At 27.4% G+C, this 20,071-nt stretch overlaps 1 protein-coding gene across 1 annotated transcript; it reads right to left on the bottom strand.

Moving 5' to 3' along the window:
- Window positions 1-1,197: 1,197 nt before the first annotated feature.
- On the bottom strand, window positions 1,198-9,622 carry LOC145833513 (calcium-activated chloride channel regulator 1-like). Its single transcript, XM_082940684.1, is given in 22 exon segments — window positions 1,198-1,292; window positions 1,599-1,682; window positions 1,929-2,033; window positions 2,241-2,333; window positions 2,634-2,737; window positions 2,988-3,174; window positions 3,374-3,516; window positions 3,738-3,855; window positions 3,914-4,001; window positions 4,195-4,319; window positions 4,397-4,499; window positions 5,114-5,275; window positions 5,499-5,750; window positions 6,060-6,236; window positions 6,444-6,545; window positions 6,761-7,006; window positions 7,323-7,568; window positions 7,779-7,965; window positions 8,247-8,361; window positions 8,533-8,683; window positions 9,121-9,258; window positions 9,449-9,622. Coding segments are annotated over 22 exon segments (3,195 nt in total).
- Window positions 9,623-20,071: the final 10,449 nt, after the last annotated feature.

Here is a 20,071-nt window from a genome sequence, read left to right as displayed (position 1 = left end):
TTTAAAAAAATTTAACATAAACTAACAGTTCTTAACACTTGATGTATGTAGAAGTCAACCGAACAAAAAAATAGTGTATTTTTGATTAGTTTACACTTTTTATAGTGTAGTATAGTGTGCACATTGTTTGTTTTCCAGTAATTTAATGTGCATAACCATTCAAAAGTTTATAGACAACTGGTTTAGGATACAGAAGTATAAGCTGTCAGGTGGTTTACTTGTAAGTTTGGTAAAAATTTTTTTTTGATTTTTTCCAAATGTAAGTAAATGAAATGAATCTTATAACGTAATATGAGTTGTCTTTTAGAAAAATACAAGATTTAATACGAATACTAAAAAGACAAAAACCTGTCCCAAGCTAAATAAAAATTTATTGAGCAACTTTTAGCCATTTAATTTGTATTTTGATTAAAGTAAAAACTGTAACTGATTCACTTTTATTTTTTAAGTTAAATATCGAATTCCAGCATAAATTAATGCTAAAACACCGATTTTAGTAAAAATAAGATGTAAATAGTTGAATAACTTTTCTGTGTTTTGATAGTTTTTTCAAGCAAAGGGTATAAAGTTAAGGATTATTCTACAAGTACTTTTATTTAGTTAAATTTAATCAAGCGACTCCTTGTTAAAAATGATTAGATTTTTAAAGTTATTACTCACTAAAAAAGTTTTGAACATACAATAATAAATCACTATTTATATTTTTTGTATACAAAAAACACTGAAACATTTTGCTAATAGTTTCTTAGTATAAATTATGATTTTTCTTTTTATTTTTACTAGTAAAATTTTATTTTAAACTGAAGTTTAGTAAAAAAACTTAAAATATTTTAGCTACTATCTGGTATACTTGGTAATTTTTGATTAAAATATCTTTTTAGTTTAAAAAAAAATAAAATAAATATTTTTCATTGCATGAGAAACATATAGTTTAAAAAAAAAAGTTTGATTTAAAATTCTGCTAATTTGTTTATGTCTTCATTGCAGAATACTAAGTTTGAATTCAGTAACCTTTTTGTGTTTGACCAAACTAAAAATTACTCAATAAATATATTCATAACAATCTTCAAAATGTAAAGTTTATTTTTTAAAAACGAAAAAAAAAATGTAACATAAGAAGATCATGTACGTTATTTTAACGACTAAGAGATAAATTCAGTCGACAGTTTCGTAAATTCATCAACATTTATTGACCAATCAATGACACTCATCGACGTTGGTCGGCCAATCACAGACATGTATGGCTGGATTAAACACAAGTTCTGGGGGGCAAACAACTTCATATGGTGTGCCTGTAAATTAATAAAAAAATACCTAGCAAAGAAATTCTTAGTTAAGCTGGAATGTAACACGTCATGACGAAAATAATGTATGAAAAACTTTTATTATTTTTAATTTACTACACTAGTTTACAAGCAACTTAATACGGCTTACCTAGTAAGTATTACTAATCAAAAATAAAAATATTATTTTTGTACAGTATAAATAAACGAACCAAATCATGACAAAAAGAGTCAATGAACGCGACTTTATTTTTAGAGCAAGTTTAAATTTTTGAGGTATTAGTACACTAAAACTCATCATTGTTTATTTTGTACCTTGAGAACACTGATAGCCAATGCAGTTCTCTTCGTCAAAAACAAAATCACCGTGAAGTCCTTCACACTGGTTGGTTATCACACCTGCAATACAAGCTATTTGAAGTTTTTCACTAAAATTGATAGCAATAAGTTTATTGAACAAAAAAGAAAAACTAGGACGTCCAAAAACTTTGGCCAAAGGAACTGGGTGCACGAAAAGAAAGACCTTTCGGTCATTGAGTCGCGCAGTCAACTTAAACCAAAACTATAATGAGCTAAAGTTAGATAGCTGGTATTCATGCTGAGATGAACATGTTAGAAGTACAAAATAATTTCATTATGTCTTACTTGATGTTAAATCTTCGCATCCGGGAACGTACTTTGAGTAGTCACAAGTATTTTTAGTCGGATTAAAAACAAGATCGTCTGAACAGTTCATTAATTTAGCCGTTCCTGGAAAAATTATTTTGTCGCAAAACATATTTCTAGTTAAACTTAAGTAGTTTCCCTCAAAATTGGATGTATTCACACATAGATATTGTGAATAAAAATAAGAGTAATAAGAGTTTTAACTTTTGCTTTAATTATGCTCAACTTTTACACGCTAGTCAAAAATAAACAACTAAAAAAATGTTTATTAGAACTAATAAAATTAATTACCTAAGGAGTCACATTGGTAAAACTTCGAGCAGTCTCCTGGCACAGGAAAATATTGACCGACAAAAATTTCGTCATTGTCTCCAATACAAGGATCTGTAATTGTTTTTGTTAAGTGTTTTTTAATATTTTTAAAAATAGAAGAACTATTATTTTGTATAAAGTTAAATAAAATGTTTTGCTGTAAACATAAACTTAAACATGTTTATCTATTTGTCTCAGAACAACACTTTTTATTTACATAGTTACCAAAAAGTTCTTAAGTTACCAAGTGTGCTGATTTATTTTATCACTTTTTTTTTCCCAAGTATGCACAAGTTCATATAAATAAAAAAAATAAAAGCTTTCTTTTTGCAACAAAGTATAAAAAATTAAAAAAACTACAATTAAACTAACTCAATAGCATTTTTGGGGGGACCATAAAGAAATCCAAAATTGCCACATTTGAAACGTCAGCTGCGTTTCCAGCTTCATCAATTGCTCTAAGTGCAAACCCAATCCTGTAAAGTTTTTTTGTCTCTTAATATTTACACAGAAGAACTGATTTTTTTTATATAAAGTAATAATCATCAGTAAAAACACGTTTTCCCTACTTTAAACAGTGAAAATACTTATTTGTGAAGTCGTATTTGTATCTAAAGCTTTATACAAAAGCATTACAATTTTCGAAAAGATGATAATAAGTGTTTAAAACGTTAAGTTTAAAATAAATATTACTCTACTAAAATCTGCAAAAAAAAATCAATTTACTTTACAATATTTTCCGACGAAGGCAAGTCATTAATGACGACAGTAAAACTTTCCACGCTTCCTGCAGATAGGGGACTACTTAAATCTCCGTTAATCATGTTTTCAGCCAAAATTTCTCGCTCTAGTTTGAAATTTTTGTGAAGTGAACTTGTGTCGTTGTAAGTGTACCGTAGCTCGTACCTTGAAGCTGGTAAAGGTTTTGAAATTAACATATAAGTTAAAAAAACAAGCTATCATTATCTCAAAATATACTCAGTAGTCTTATTTGTTTGAACCCAGGACAATTTAAGCGATAAAAGTAAAATGTTTTCTTAATTTTATTTTTTTGAAAAAAACAAAAACAATTTCACTTACTGATATAAATAAAAAATAAAAAAGTTTTTCACCTTGTCCAACGTCTAAATCGTCACCAGGTGCAGTAAACTGCAATCCAATTCCTTTTGTGACGTTATTAACATCAATTTGATTGGCTGCAAAGTCAAGGACTCTGCTTGGTTGAAAAAGATCTGAAGCTTCAGAAATTGCTGGCCTAAAATTTTTAGTTTAACAAAATTTTAAACGTTTTACAACTGAAAAAAGTTATAATCATTTATCTAAATTTTATATTACAGTTAGTTTTTACGTTTACTACAAAAAATTTGATACTTATACTGAAAAAAAATTAGTCAGTAATTCGTATTTTTTTTCTAAACAAACTTATCCTTGTTAACTTTAACAAAAAAGTAAAAGTATAGTACTAATATAATTTACCCGTTGTATTCAAAACCTCCAAGGGATTCTGTTCTTTCAAAATCATCTATGTCTTCGGCATCCACAGTTGCGAGAATTTCGCTGCTTCCGTAGTAATTTGAGTTTAGTTTCAATGTTCCTTGAAAATAGTAAAAAGTTGCTCTAACTGTTGAATATCAGTAAACATAAATACTAACCGTCGTCTGCAACAACTCCATATTTGTAAGCGGCAGACATGCCTGTCTTTCTTGCTGTTGATGAACTTCCTTTTCCATTTACTTGAACCTAAAAGTTTAAGTAGAATCGTTTCTGAAAAATTAGATTTTTTTGTTTTGCTTGCTTTTTATTCAAGTACCATATTGTATAGTAGAACAAAATCATTTAAGACGGAGAGTAGTAGCTTAAAACTTGTTTCAGTTAGTTTTAAATGTACAGAATTTAAAGAATAGTCTATATAGTCTATAATAGAACATTATACTATGAAAAATTTTTTATTATGTATACAGTTTGACTTAAATCATACTTTCATTGAGTATCTTCCCGTAGTTTTATATTCCGTGAAATATCTTGAGTAGACTCCGTCATTTTTTCTAGTATCTGGTGCTGAAAATTTTGTTAAAATTTAAAGCTAAACTAGCATATAGATAAATATATCATAAATTGTTTTTCAACAGTCTTACATGCTCCTCCATCCAAAAGCTTAACTGTTGTGGATGTACCATCTGGAAAGGTAACCAGTGCACTGACATCCGCATTCAAAACTGGCTTGAAACCTTGTGTCACCTAATAATAAAAACAAATAACTTGTATTATTTAAGATATTGAAAAAATTCAAGCCCGTCTTTTTGAGCCAAATGTTTTTTGATTAATTTAGATTCCTTATAACAAACGTTTGTGACGCATTAACAACCTTACTTAGGTAATTTAAAGAATTTCAGCGTGTAGCATACTAAATCAGGGGTCGGCAGCATTTTATAACTCGCAGGCCAATTTTCTCAGAAAAAAATTCTTGAGGTGCGCAATTATTAAAAAATATTTATAGTAATCAGTAAAATTATACTATTTTGAACCAAAAGTATAACAAATTAAGCAGTAAATTAGCACCTTTAAAAAATATTTATTAAACTAAAAGCCTAGTTGTAAGTTTTTATTGTAAAACCTTTCATTATGAAGTTTTTAAAAAAGTAAGCTTTTAGCTAAAAAGTACCTTGCAGTCCGCAGATTTTGGCTTTGAGGGCCGCAGTTTGCCGACCCCTGTACTAAACCATTGATTTTTTTTCCAATTATTATTTACTTTTTTAATAAGTTTAGACTGCTAAGGTACCTTGGCGTGTAGTATGGTCGGTACCAGCATATCAAACCATTACAATTTTGTATAACTTTTTTTTATTTGTTACCTGAGCGTATAATATGATTGGTGTTGCGGTATCCGCGCTTGAACTGGACATACTCGACTTGAAGGAGATCGGCTCAACGTTCGGATCCGATGCCATTGAAGACACACTCGCTGTAACGGTGGTGCTTGAATGAGTTTGAACTTTATAAGTCCAAACTCCGACCTTTATAACATTGGTACAACATTACATACCTTTTTCTCCTAAATGTTTAAAAAAACTTTACAAACAAAAAGTTGTTAGGAAATTTTTTCATAAAAAACTCTTTACGTATCGAAAACAGCGATAAGTTTAAATTTCGCTATTGAAGTGGTTTAAAAATTTTACACTAATGATTACAAAAAAGGAAGTCGAAATTTATTCTCACAATTAAAACTATAAGCATTACCTCAGCAACTCCTGGTATTTTAAACGTGATTGATTTATAAATCTGATCAACGACTCCCAATTGCTGGGTACATCCGGCTGGGAAATGGTTGGTGGAGCAGTACAAATTGCCGAGGGGATCAACAAGATCAATGTAAGGAGCGTAAGTTCCAGAGTACGAAAAACTAAAGACTGTGTTAGTTCCTATGGTAGAGTCAATAGATACTTTTCCGGTGTAATCTCCCCCGCTTAAACTAATACTTTCACTTTTTATCTGTATAAAGAATCAAAACATTTTAAAGAAAGTTACTTTGTTACATTTTTATAAAAAAACATATATATCTGTTACTTTTTCATGTTTTATTATGTTTATATTTTTTGTGCTTTTATATATCTACAATACCTATAGTTAGTATCTAGTTTAATGTGAAGAAAAATACTTGTAGCAAATTATAAAACTTCAGTAAAATAAGTAATCATACATAAGTTTTATATACAAAATGCTGATTTATGTTATACTATGCTATGGAAAGCTTTGTCTGACATGTTTTTTGTTTGACTTTTTAATTTATAAAGTTAATACCTGTAAGTTTTTGCCCTCTGTTTTTCCAGATTCGTCATGAGAAATTTTTTCAAAAAAGTCCTTTAATTCTACCAGAGAGTTTGCAAAAGTCCAGGCACCTCCAGTTTCGTCGGCCAGATCTGTCAAAAAGTCATTTCCCTCAGCAACTCCAAAAAACACGGAGTTAAAAATGATTCCCTGTTAGAACATGAAGTTGTTTTAAAACAGGTAAAACTTAACTTTGGAAGTTTAAGATAAGAAAGTTATTCAAATACATTAAGCTATTTTAATTTTTAATAAAAGTTGTACCATTTTATTCATGTACAAAGTTTAAACATACTAAAATAAGCTTAAACTGAATAACAAAAAAAAAAAAAGCAAATCTTGAAATTTTAATAACTTAACCTTGTCTTTAACACTCTGAGCAGTTGAGTTATACCAACTTCCAATGCCATCAGTTAGACACATGATTTGTGAGCCTTCAGCTTGGCCTGACCTTTCTAGAATCTACGGTTAAAGTTTGTAAAGTTGTTAAAAACACTAAAACTGTTTTTCATCTTGGTTGAAAATTAGGTGTGGACTTTAAAAAACACCTAAAGACTTCGTTTATAATAGCCTGCTAACGACTTGTAAATGAATATCTTTTTTATAATGGTTTTAGAACAACAAATTATATGATTGCATGCTTTCTACAAACTGTTAAACGAAACATTTTTACTAACGCTGACGGCTGCGTCTACACCTTCTGATATTTCAGTACCTCCACTGGCGTCAGACTCCGTTGGAAGATACGAAGACAAGTAAGAGCGGTGGCTGTCACTGGAAAGCTTGTAGAGGTCGCTGTTCACTTTTGCCGATGAGTCAAAATCAACGATTGCCACGTACGAGCCCTCGGAAGCGTAAGTTTTTATGAAGGCGTCGGCAGCTTGGATGGCATTTGTCATTTTGGTCTCGTCTCCGTTGAGGTTCTGTTTAAAAAAATGAGTCAAATCAAAAAAAAAGTTTTTGGTAAATGTTTTGTGAATAAGAATACTTGTACTTAGGTTTTGTTATTTTAAGTTTTAGAAAATTTACTGCAATTAAATGCTTTTTATTCGCAAACTTATTAGAAAGAGTTGTTTTTAACCAGTTTAATATTTTTATAACTACTCCTTTAAATGTGCTAATGAAATATTTTGTTTATGACCGTTACTCAAGTAATAACGAGCTTTTTACTCGGTAAACTTAAAGTATTTTTATAGTAAACACAAACAGTTACGTTTACCACATTACTATTTTACTCACGTTACTGCCCATACTTCCTGAGGTGTCGATGACCAGCACGAACTGGCCGGACTGCTTCTGCTGGACCACGTTGAAAATCGGTTCCAAATTGCTGACCGAAGCGGGCTTGAGGCCCTTGAAGTCGTCGGTTGAAGTGATCACGTCCCACACGCTTCGCTGGCTGCACAGCTTGTTGTGTTCGTTCGGGGCGTCCTTGTTGTGCATGTTGGCCGGGTCGCTCTGGTCGTCGTGACAAAAGTGGACCACCTGTTTTTGTTTGTAAAGAAATAAGTTAGCCGTGTCTGAAAACGTATTAAGGAGTTTTGATATGAAATATTTTTGTTGCGCCGAAGACTTTAAATATGCTAGCAAATAAAAAAATTAATTTAGTCGATTATTAAAAAAAGTAATACAAATAAATAATTAATAATCAGAAATAAAATGCTGCTATTGCGGTGGAGAGTTTAAAACACTGACGTAATCTAAGTACTGTAGTGACATCAGCGATGCGGTGACGTCATCCTGGTTTTCGTTGGGAATAAACTGACATTCTCCTTCATTCGGCAGGAAAGTCTGATCGTCCTGGTCGCAATCGCTCGATTCAATTTCGCCGTTTTCGTTTTTGGTTACGTGAACCAGTTCACCTTTCAAGCCAACAGGGCACCTATAGTTTTAAAGGTTGTAAGCTGTGGTGTGCTGTTTAATTATAATACTAACTTTTAATACTTGTGGTTTGATATTGTTATAATTGATATTTTTATAAATTGTAAGTTTGAAATAGAGTTAAAAAACGTGAAAAAAATGTCCTAAGTAGAGAGTTAAAATATTTACTACAAATCAAAACTTTTAAAGTAAAGAAAAAAAAATACCACTAAATAAATCGAATAGTTAAAAGACAATTTTTACCGTAAAAAAAGTAAACTAGAATTTTTTTTAAATTCTAACTTGTTTGCTTCAACTTCGCCGTCCTTGTTAATGTAGAACTCAGGATACCCGTCCCCGCCGCTCTCGTCAAAAACGCCCCACCTCAAATGCGCCCACTCGTGGACAATCACCTTTCCTGTAAAATTTCAATTTGTATTTAGCACATAAAACCAAAGTAGTGTGAAATTTAAAAAATTTGTTTGTTTTGCAAAGTTTGTCTTGTAAACACGATAAGTGTGTTGCTGAGAAGGTGATATTCATGCTGCAAGCAAGTTAAAAAAGACGAGTTTTTAAAGTCAACTACAACCTTTTGGCCCCCAGCTTTCAACGTGGGTGTCATTTATGACGTAATCAGGGGTGAGGTGGATGTACTCCCCGTGGCCCCCGCACAAACCGAACTGCAGGGTGTAAGGTTCGTTACCGTAACCAGGGTGAGCGTCTGCAATCAGCACATCCGCCTAGAAAATATGTCATAATAATCATATATAAGAAGCTGTGTTTTTTAGTAAGAAAAAATTGGTGTGTTTTGTACACAAAGTAATGGACTTACGAACCTGCATAGAAAACGTATCATAATAACCAAATACTCTAAGCTGTTTTTGGTTTTAATGAGAAAAATTCGATGTATTTTTTTGCGGTAAACAAAAAATGTTATGTTTAATAAACCTTGTCATAAGAAACATTTTTCTTGAAAAAACGCATATTATCATATTAAACAGATAGCTAAAGCTGTTTTTTTTTTTCGGTAAAAAAAATTTGGTGTACTTTAGGGTACAAAAAAAGTACTAGGTTTAAAAATCTGCAAAGAAAATATAGTATAACTAAGCTGTGTTTTTTTGTATAAAAGTTCGATATAATTTGTTGTGGTATCTTATAAGTTTTTAGGTTTGCAAACCTTGTCATAGGACACTTTTCCGGCCTTCCCATAACTCCCTGAAGTCCAGGTGGTCGGAACTAGAATGGTGATTTCCCTAAAGTAAGTTCTTTCCTTCGTCGCTATGTACAGCGACTTTGACGCGTCGCTCCAAATTTTCTTGAAGAAAAGTCAGTTTTGTTAAAGAATAATTCAAAACTTTTTACTACTTTATCTTGAAGGTAAATTTACTAAGTTTGAGTAATATGGCTAAAATTTAAATAACATAATAAGAAAGTAACACACATTTTAAAGCAGTACAATCTTTACTGTGTTCTACTTTTATTACAGAAATTAGAAAAAATTTAACTTGCAAAGATTGAATTATACGTTGGTCCTCTGGAACATTAGGATTTATTGCAATAACTACGCCTTCGTAGCCGTTATCAACAAGTTTGACGTTTTCGTAGCTGCAAGAGGAAAAGCTGAAAAATACTGCCGCTAACAGCAGCAAGTGTAAATTGAAGCTCATCACAAAAGACATGTATAAATTTTTGAACTTGTCTTAAAGTGTACTAAAGTATGAGTATATGGTTAAACCTTTTCATCAGCTTTTATACTGCTTTCGAAGGACGTTGCAGAGGAACCTTTTTTTTTTTGATAAAACCAGCCCCAGCTGTTTAGTCACATTGCATTGCAACACAAGTACAAACAAAAGTTTGGAGAAGTTCAGTAAAAACTAACGGTGAAGCAATGTTTGTTTTTGCATGCTTGCAGAATTAAGAATTTGAAAAAAATTTAACGTGTACTTGCTATCTATATGGGAATTGTTTGAATGTTTACAATATGGTTGAAAACATTTGTAAAACTTTATTTGCGAAATTACTTCAGTGTATAAAAACAATCTAAAAAAACGAATTACAGCAGTGTTTACTATTTTTATAAAAAAAAAAACTTTAAATACATAGAAAAATGATTCTAACGATAAAAAGTATTTAGTATAAGTTTATTAATTATAACTTTTTATTTTAATACTATTCACATTTTTAACTTTTTTAAATTAGAATTTTACTATTTTAGTATAACTTTGTTACTATATTTTATTATCTAAAGTTGTCTGACAGCTTACATTATACTTCGTTACAATACAGTTCTTAAAAAAAAAACTGTGTTTATAAATAACGAATAAGTTCACCTTCCTAATATTACAAAGAATTTGTAAATATATTTGCAAAGTACTCATTTTATTCCATACCAAAAGTGAGTACTTTGCAAATTTTTGTTTTATATTCCAATGAACTTGTTTCGTTTGGATCTATATAACTAGATACTAATAGCAGTTTAACCTTTGAACAACTACAACATATGTGTATATAAATTGAAAAATTTAGTACATCAGCAAAAGATACAAAAAAAAGGTAAAAGTATTAAGCTACCTTGAAAAATTTTTATTATCAAAGTAAGAATTCCTTTTTCGTGTTATTTTTTACTCACTTTTTGAAACAAGCTTAGTAATAAAATATTGAAGGTTTTTTTTAATGGCTGTTAAAAAAATTATAGACTAGATTAATGTTATAGTTATTTAGTTGCTATTTTACTTTAAAAAAATAAATTATCTAAACTTATTTGCTTTTTTTTTCTAAATTCATGTGACTTTGTATCTTTTTGATACTACATTTTAGGATTGATCTATCTGTACAATGATTATAACTTAACAATTTAAAAATATAATATTTGTCTCAACTCTAAGTTGATTTAATAAAAAACGCCGTTTATTGAATTTAAATATTTGTTATTCTCTGTTGGCATGAAATTTCAGTAAAAAATTCTAACTTGATAAAAATATTTTAGCTACTCTATTTCTTAATCTTATTTTTTGATAAACTTAAAACATTTTATCACAGTTTAAGTTTTATTTATTATGACTTGTGGGTCTAACCACGTTAATAATTTACTAGAAACATCGTTTATTTATTATTAATAATGTATACCTAAAACAGTTTTCTATACTATAACTATTAAATTGTTTCAGTTAAGTATGTTTCAGACTGTCTAAAAACTGGAATAAAAAAAAAGCTTGTGCCACTGCAAGACTGGATGACAGCCCTCCTGTGAAAAATTGCCTGCCGCTATACTTGTGCGAGGTAGACAAAGCGGAACTTGGGCCAGAGTGTTGCTACACAGACAATTGTAAATCTTCTGTGAAGTTAAAACAGTAACTTTGCTTCGTTAGCTTTCAGTGTTTTTGTTTTTGAGTTGATTCTTTACGCACGACAGAAAGGATTTTAAACTTACGTCAGATGAACTTTTTTTTGGAAATATGTCAATATAAAATACTCAGAACCTAATTGTTTTATCAAGTTTACTATCGTAAACTTTCTAAGGTCTAAAATACAAGCTAATTTCAAGGTTGATAAAAGTCACTAGTGCTTGTTTATTGTTTTATTTGTAATGCTTTTTAACAAGATATATAAGCTTTTACTTCTTTTTTGAGAAAATGTGTCCGAACTAAAATAACATATTTAAAGAAACAGTAATAAATTATTACAGGATAGAAGTAAAGTTTCATCAGTAAATTTAGATATTGTTTATTAAATGTTTAAGCTAGCATTTGTAAAAGCATACTAGTATGTTTTCAAGTGAAAAGTAACAGTTCTGTATAAATTATTAAAGAAAAACTATTATTAGCAGCTCTTTAATGTCTTAGAATTTAAATAGTTTATTTAAAAAAACAGAGAAATGCCTTTAACAATAATATTTTCAAATTAAAGACGCTTTTTAAATTATTTGTGCTAGAAACATTTTTAGTTATTGCTGTTTAAAAGAAATAAAAAACGTTAAAAAATCTTTTATTTGCTTTTTCTTAGATAGTCTCTCGAATAAAAACAGTATTTTAACAGGTTGACTGTATACATTTTTACTTAAAGAAAAGTTTAAGTTGTAAGTTTTAAATAAACCTTTCACTATTTAATTAGACATTGTGTAATTATAATTAATTGAAACTTTAATATTCTAACACCATTTAACAAACTAAAGTTTTGTTTTACATAGTTTGCTTTGGAAATATTTAATAAACAGAATTTGTCAAATTTTTTTTATAGTGTTTTGTGTTATAATGAGCAATAAAAAGTAAACCGTTTTTTATTAGTATAAAGTTTCTTTGTATATATTCAAAAAGTATAGAATAACATTAAACTTTTTCTTAAGATAATTAAAATAAGTGACAATTCAAGGTAAGTAAATGAACACTATAACTTTAGCTTTGAACATAACGAATTAACTTTTTTTGTAATATCATGTCAGCATAATATTTTTAAAGCAGTTATGTGTTTTCATTATTTGTTATCAGATTCAGCAAAAAGGTTTTATAAAGTAACTCAACTTAGTCTTTAAGGACAAAAACTTTTAGAACAAATAAACAGTTTTCCGCAGGCTGGAACAGATTTTGTCCCTTTAACTAACATTAAAGCAATATATATATTTACTTGCTATTTATATTTTTTTTACTATTGTAATAATTATAAAAAGTTTTTTAATAACAGAGTATTTTCTGTTGAAACTTTAGAAAAAAATACAATTTAAATAATTAAACAAACTTCTACTGCATAATTGTCTAAAACTTTCTTAGGTACATAAAATTGTTTCACCTTTAAAAAATTTGAAAATACCAGTATAATAGAATGCAAAATCTTAATAAGCAATCCGTTTTCTTTAACTTTTTAATAAAATTATTCAAGTATGAACTAAAGTCATGTTATTTTTAAAAATTTTGCCTTACATTGTAAAGCTAACATGTTTCAATGTTCAAAAAAATACGATAAAAGGAAAAAACTTAAAGTATATAATACATTTAACTTCGTATTGTAAAACTTTAAACTATGGAAACTTCGTAACTAGTTCATAGTTTAAATTAATATTATGTTTTAAGGTGCAAATGAAAATTTTGTTTTCTCCGTAAGACTTATAGTATTTATTCTGGAGCAAGGTTATTATATTTTTCTACATAAGGCCTCCTTTAAAGAAGTAAAAAATGCTTTTAGTCGATGTTTTTGTAATCTAGCGCTTTCGAAACTTATAGAATTTGTACTTAATACGTCAATAGTAGGCAGATGAGTACGTAACACTGAAAAACCTACCATTTATTCATAGCAGCTAAATTTGTAGGAGTTCAGCATATTTTAAAGTAATACTCAAGATAACTTTAAACTATTGATATACTGTTCATAACTTGGTTTACAATTAATTAAATAGCGTAAATATTTCTTTTTATTCTTTAGACTTTAGTGTAAAAATATTTTAAAAATATCACTTGAAGATATTGGTTGAAGAAGAAAAATATTGGTTGTCAGAAATAAAGAGTTCTCAGTTCTTAATAACTAATAAAACTTAAGTTTTGATTCAAATAAAATTGTCGTACTGAAGTAAACTTTGATAAATATTACATCTAAACTTTTGTACTTTGCTTTATTTTTCTGTAGTTAAATATTTACAACAAAAAACCATATTGAACTGCAACAAAAAATTAATTTGCATAAAAATAAACAATACAAAAAAAAACTATGTCTTCTGTAAAGTATTAAATATAAATATACGGAGGCAGCGCCTACGGTTGGGTTAGAAGCCAAAATGCTTTACTTTCATAAATTTCTTTATAATAATAAGAATTTTGATCCTGATGTAACCATTAAGCTAATCTAAGCTACCACACATTCATAAGGTAACATAACTTTTTTAAACTGATCAAAACTGATGAACTTGCACCTAAGTGTTACTAATTAGTTTACTTTAATTACTTTAAAATATTTTTTTTTGACCATTTAGATATAGAGATAGTAGTTTAAATAAGATATACTTTTTGAATGCGTTTTAGTACTTATAAGAGCTATTAAATTCGTTTGACTACAAATTTTAAAACATTTAGCTGTTTTATAAAAGTTCCAACACACTCATAGTGCAGTTTTATATTTGGGTTGTTGCATAGTATAAAAGCAAAACTTGATTTGAAATGTTTACTTAAGAAAAATATTATTAAAAAGAAAACTTACATGCAAATTATGAAGTAGCACCTTAGGTTATTGCTTTTTAGTCTTTCATTATATATTTATAGTTCATTGGTTGTGTCAGACAACTAAAATACTTTATTATAAGTTACTATTCACAATGAAAGAAGATTACTTAAAATATTCTTAAATTTTTTTTATAAAACTTTAATAAAAAAACTAGGAACTCAAATAAATAAACAACGTTAGAAATAATAAACAAGATTCTATATAATAAAGATGCACCTAAAAATATAAAACCAAAGTTTTTGTATAAATGTTATAAATTAAGTAAGATTAAAGTTTTTAGTAACGTTCAAGCATCACTATATAACTAGTTTAAAATTTTTTCGTTACTTCAATCTAAAACAAGGTTGCAGCATAAAAACTCTTCTTAACGGTCTATTCTTATTGTTAACATGTATGCACATTTTTATAAGTTATAAAGTTAAACGTGGGTGTGCTGACAAAATGATGCGCTAGAAGGGCTTCTGTAAGGGACTTCGGGACTTTTGCTGCTGATCGGATTACTGCAACTCTTCATCGAGAATCGCAACGAATCACGCTTTTCTTGTAGTGTTTTGTTGAAATTTCTGTTTTTTTGAAAGTCTCGCGTCAAAAGTTGAAAGTTGGCACTAGCTGTGTTTTGAAAACTTTTGCCGTTTTGTTTTGTTTTATTGGTGTTCTTTAAGTTGGATATATGTTTTTGTAATCGTAGTAGCTATTTTTTTGGCACAATAAAATTTGAAACTTTTAATGAATATATACTTTGAGTTTTACTTTGGGTAAATGAGTAAAGGTTGAAATAAAAAACTAAATTAACTTTTATTTTTTTGATATCTTTAGGTTTTTCTGAGTTATATATTAACTTTCAAACTAAATCTATACGTTTTACATTTATATATGTAACAAACTGAAAAGCTAGCGTTTTAAAAATTGATTACGTTATAAACAAGTGAAGGACATGACAAAAGTTTCTAGAGAATTTTTAATACAATAATTAAGCTGTTTTTTTAGAAAGATAGGTTAATTTCAATGGACAATTCAAGTTGTTATCAATTTTTAAAGCAAAAAGTAACACATGAGACACGGAAAGAAATTATAAACTATTAATGTAGTTTTGCTCTCTACGCTAAAAAAGTTAAATCAAGAATGCTTGACAGTCTTAGTCCTTAAAGCTAATTTCTTTTAAAATCAAAAATTTATATTAATTCTTATAACTAGTTTTATAGAGATTTATATATGAACATATTTAGTATCTTGTCAAGTGTATGTAATCTGTTATCTGTAAAACAAGACTCACAAGCAACTTATACTTTTATATAACAAAACTAATTAAAGTGTAACTTTTCAAAGTATGATTTGGTCTACATAAAAACATAGATATTTTGGGTTCTATTAATCTTAAAATTTTTTTAAATTGTTTTTTATAAAGCAACATTACTTTTAGAGTTTTGCAATAAGAAGAGGATTATCAAGAAAAAATACAATAAAAAAAATTTAATTTATTTTCATTTGAGTTTTATACTTTTTAGCTTTTGCGACGTTTGCTGCATACCTTTAAAACTTTAAGGACTTGGTCGAATTATGTTTTAAATTGCTTAATTTGTTAACTTATATTTGTTTATAATTTTTTTAATTTAATCATTATAACTTAAAGTTTAATGAATAAACAGTTTAATTAAACATATTAAATTTGTTTTATAAGTTTCTTAACTTTTACCTACTGCAGTATCTTTTTTTAAAAATTTTGTTCTTCTTAGTTAAAACTAAATTTACTTGACATATATAAAAACATATCATGGGAATTTTTGTTAACTAAATGAAATTTTTTAAAAGGTTTATATATATTTTAAAACTAATTATTTCCTTAAAGAACAACTTTTTATACTAATCTTGTTGAAAAACGTTTATTTTATTCTTTAAAGATAAAGAATAAGAGTAAAACTTAGACAAATACTATCAAAATACAAACTACGGTCAATAGAAACTACATAAAAAATAATTAAAAGTTCAGTTTCGTTTTGAAAGCTTTTTTAGATTTTTTTATTAGTTTTAAGCTGTTAATATTTAAATTTTGACTACAGTAAACAAAACTTTGCTATTTTTGTACATATATACACTATTGTTATGTTTTAATTTATCAAATCAAAATACTTTAGAATCGTAGTAGTTAAACTAAATAAAGAAAAAGTTTACAGAAAAACAAACTTACTTTTGTAAGTATAAGAAATCAATAATTATTTTTGTGTGTGTTTTAGTATTATTATTATAGTTTATTTTTATTTTACTTTAAGAGTAACTTTTAAAGTTCTAAACTTGCATCTAAGGAATAGAATAATAAATTTACGAATTAATATATTTTTTATTTTGTAGTTAACTGTCTTCTAAAATTTTTCTAAAACTATGTGTTCGAAAATAAAGAAATCGTTTTAAGGCTATTTGACTAATTAAAAAGGAACTGGTTGTTATAAGTTTTTTATAAGTATCATATTTTATTCAACTTACAAAATTGTGCTTTAAAAGCAAACTATTATTGATTTAACTTTTTAAATAGGAAATGAAAGACATAAACTTATAAAGATATTACCATAGCACTCTATTACGAATTATAAAATGCTACTACAGACTATCTTTATCAAATGACTTCATATGTAAAATATTTACTAGACTGCACCATACTTGTAGTTGATCCTGTTATAGAGGTGTAGTTTTTTTTGTTAGATAAGTTTTGCTGTAGATAACAAAAAACAAAAAAAACTGCAATCAGTTGAATAAAACTTTTATAGAAATCAGAAACTTTTTCAAAGTCATAAAAAATATTTGTGTCAAAAGGCCTTATAAAATTGATAAATTTGGAATAAAAAATGTATATCTATGTGGTTTAAAACTTTTAGTGTTTGCTTTTTTTCGTTTATGTAAAGCGGGAGTTAAACTATTATTACTGTATATTCTTATCGAAATCTAAACATGAAGTACAACACTAAACATTTTTGAGTGTTTATATACTTTTTTATGAGTATTTTATGATTCAATTAATTCAATAACTTTTATGTTATACAAAACAAGTGTATACAAACTACAACGCTTTTTTACTGAATGTAAATAAAAAACTGTTAAAGTTTAAATAAGAACACCAAAAAAGAAAACTTTGTGTACTTTTAAACAACTCAATTAAAATATTTTTTCGTAAATATCTATCGACATATTGCATACAAGGATTTTTGTAAAACTCATCAAGTCAGAAAAACTTTTAATGATTTTAAGTACTCTTGTATATTTTTTTTTATTCTGAGTATCAAAATTATTGCACTTTTTTGTTTGTGGTTTTTATTTTTTTAGTCTTTAACTTTGCTTAGTTTTTATATAGCTATAATAAATTTTGCAGTGTTTTATACAACAAACATTTAGATTCAATTTTCAACATTTTTACAAGTTTTAAAATTTATTTTTGTTATTTGTCGCCGATAAAGTAATTACAACATTTTTTAGTATTGATCGAACTTTGTTCAAAAATAATTATTTTGAAAAACTAAGTAAAAGCTTAAAGTTTTCTATAGAATACGAAGTAAGTAACAAATTTCCGTTTTTTAGATATCGTTAGGGTAAGCTCAACATTTATTTTTTCAAGTAATTACAAAAAAGTCGTTTACTGGAGACTACACTCAATTTAACTCATTTATTTTTTTTCGACTGAAAATTGCTTAGATAAACCGTTTAGCTTATTGAGCTTTCAAAGTTTGTTCTAGTAGAGGTAAAGATTTTTTAGCCATAATAGTATCAAAAGAATACTAAGGTATCCAAATGAAATTATAAATATTTACAACTGAAAAAACGAAAATAAACATCGAGAAAAAAAAACAGGTTGTCATAAATTTCAGCACATTTTAAATAAAACAAATGGAAAATATCAAAGCGAACACACTGTTTCAAGTGAACGGTAAAAACCGACAGTCCACCCTAAACTGATGCAATTTGTATACAAGTTTGTGCAAATGCACAAAAGTGAGAAGAATGGGAAATTTTTCTAGAAGGTATAAAAAAGTCAATATTTAGCATAAAGTTAAATTGAGCTGCAAATAAAAGAATTAGATGTTTTAATTTGAATTAAAAAGTAGTTAAGATTGTATGCGCGTCGCTGCTTTGCGCTCTCTCATGCCGCTAGTGTCGAAAAACTCTCTCATTCTGTTTCTATCTCTTAAATGTTTGATCTTAGCATTGTGTTTTGACAGTGAGTATAAGTTATAAATTTTCGTTATTAAAGATTCAAAAGTAAATTTTTTTGGTTAGCCTTTTTTTGTTAAACTTCTATAAATTTATATTCGCTGTAAAAATTTAATTTGTTCACAAACAACTTTTACAGTTTTATAATAACATAAAGATTTAAAAAGTATATTGAAAATTTTTATAGATAATTAAACTGACATGTTATAGAATATACTAGAAGGTTAATACAGTTATATATCTGTCTTAATCAAACTCTTTTTTATACAGATTTTTTATTAACCAGGTTATTTATTTCACTATAGTACTCTCAATTAAGGACTGTTAACAATAAGTCAGATTGTATCATCTATTTTTCTTATTTAGTAGTAGTTAGCGCGTGAGTCAGTCCAAAAAAATGTAACTAATTTATTGGCAGCAGCTTATTTAGCCAAGGAGATTTGAAATAAAACTTAACCTGCTAAACAAACGTGCTATTGAAAAATTTCTTAAAACTAAATGACAAAATTAAACGCTGTTTATTGATCGACATGAAAGCGCTTAAAAAAGTTGGTCTAAGGACCTCGTGTATGAAAATTTTTTGGTCATCGAGTCGTAGTCCACGGATACAGTTTAACGTCTTTTCCAAGACAAAAAAAAGTTAAGAATTAAGTTTATCAGATATAAAGTACAGAAAATAAAAGCTGATTATTTTAATTAACTAACACTTACAAAATTTATAATCAAACTTTACATGGATAAAGTAAAATTTGAACATGCTTATTAAAAATAGCATAAGCTTTGAACAAATTTAACTAATTATGTTTATTTTATTTTTTTATTTTTATTAAATAACACTCACAGCAATTAAACAAAAAAAAAAAAACAGTAAAACTTCCTAAAACTAGTTAATAATTAATTTGTAGTTTTTCATATGCATCAAGATTTTTATTTTAAAAAGTATTATTTTCTTATACTTTCGTTTTTTAATTGAAATAATTTAAAAACTTTAGTAGAATTTAAATTTTGTAAGTTTATTACTTTCTTAAAAATTGCAGATTTATTTGTTTTATATAATTTGTGGGGGTAAAGTTTGCTTTCTGTATAAAAGTCACAATTCGAAAAGTATAGTAATTATAAAAAAAACTTTTTTATCCATTTTGTGATTTTCATTTTTAAACATACTCTAAGTTATAATATTATATGTAAAATTTGTTTTATATTATACAAAATTTTGAAATTATTTTTATTAAAAAGTACTTTTAAAGCAAGTCATGTTTTAATAAACCCGCCATTTAAATCAACCTATATTATTAAACCTTAGTTTTTGATTTAATAAAAAAAGAACAAATTGAAACTATATTTAAAGTTATAAACAGCTGCAAAAGATTCGTAGTTCTACTGAGAAACAGTCAAACAAAATGATAGCGTTTTTTTTTTATAAGCTAAAAAACTATTAAAGATTTGAAATTCCACTGAAAGTATTTAGGAAATAACAAAACCTTTAGTTTATATTTTAGGACTTAAAATTAAATGAAGATACTTTTTGGTTATAATTACTTTAAATCCTCATAAAAGGCTCATAATTGATCTAACTAAAGTAAAAAGTGATTTTAAAGTTAAGAGAAGAGTTAAAACTTGTATTTTACGCCAGCTTATCTAAGCTTATGAGTGTTAAAAACTTTCTTAATCGATCCTATGGGTACTTGAAAAACAGAAGAAATTTTCTTTTTCGCGAAGTTGAGAGCAGC

The sequence above is a fragment of the Thalia democratica genome, chromosome 4 (assembly GCF_965202585.1).
Source record: "Thalia democratica chromosome 4, ktThaDemo2.hap1.1, whole genome shotgun sequence".
Taxonomy (NCBI): domain Eukaryota; kingdom Metazoa; phylum Chordata; class Thaliacea; order Salpida; family Salpidae; genus Thalia; species Thalia democratica.
Note: the sequence above shows the minus strand (reverse complement) of the source record. Positions and strands in the feature narration are given on the sequence as shown.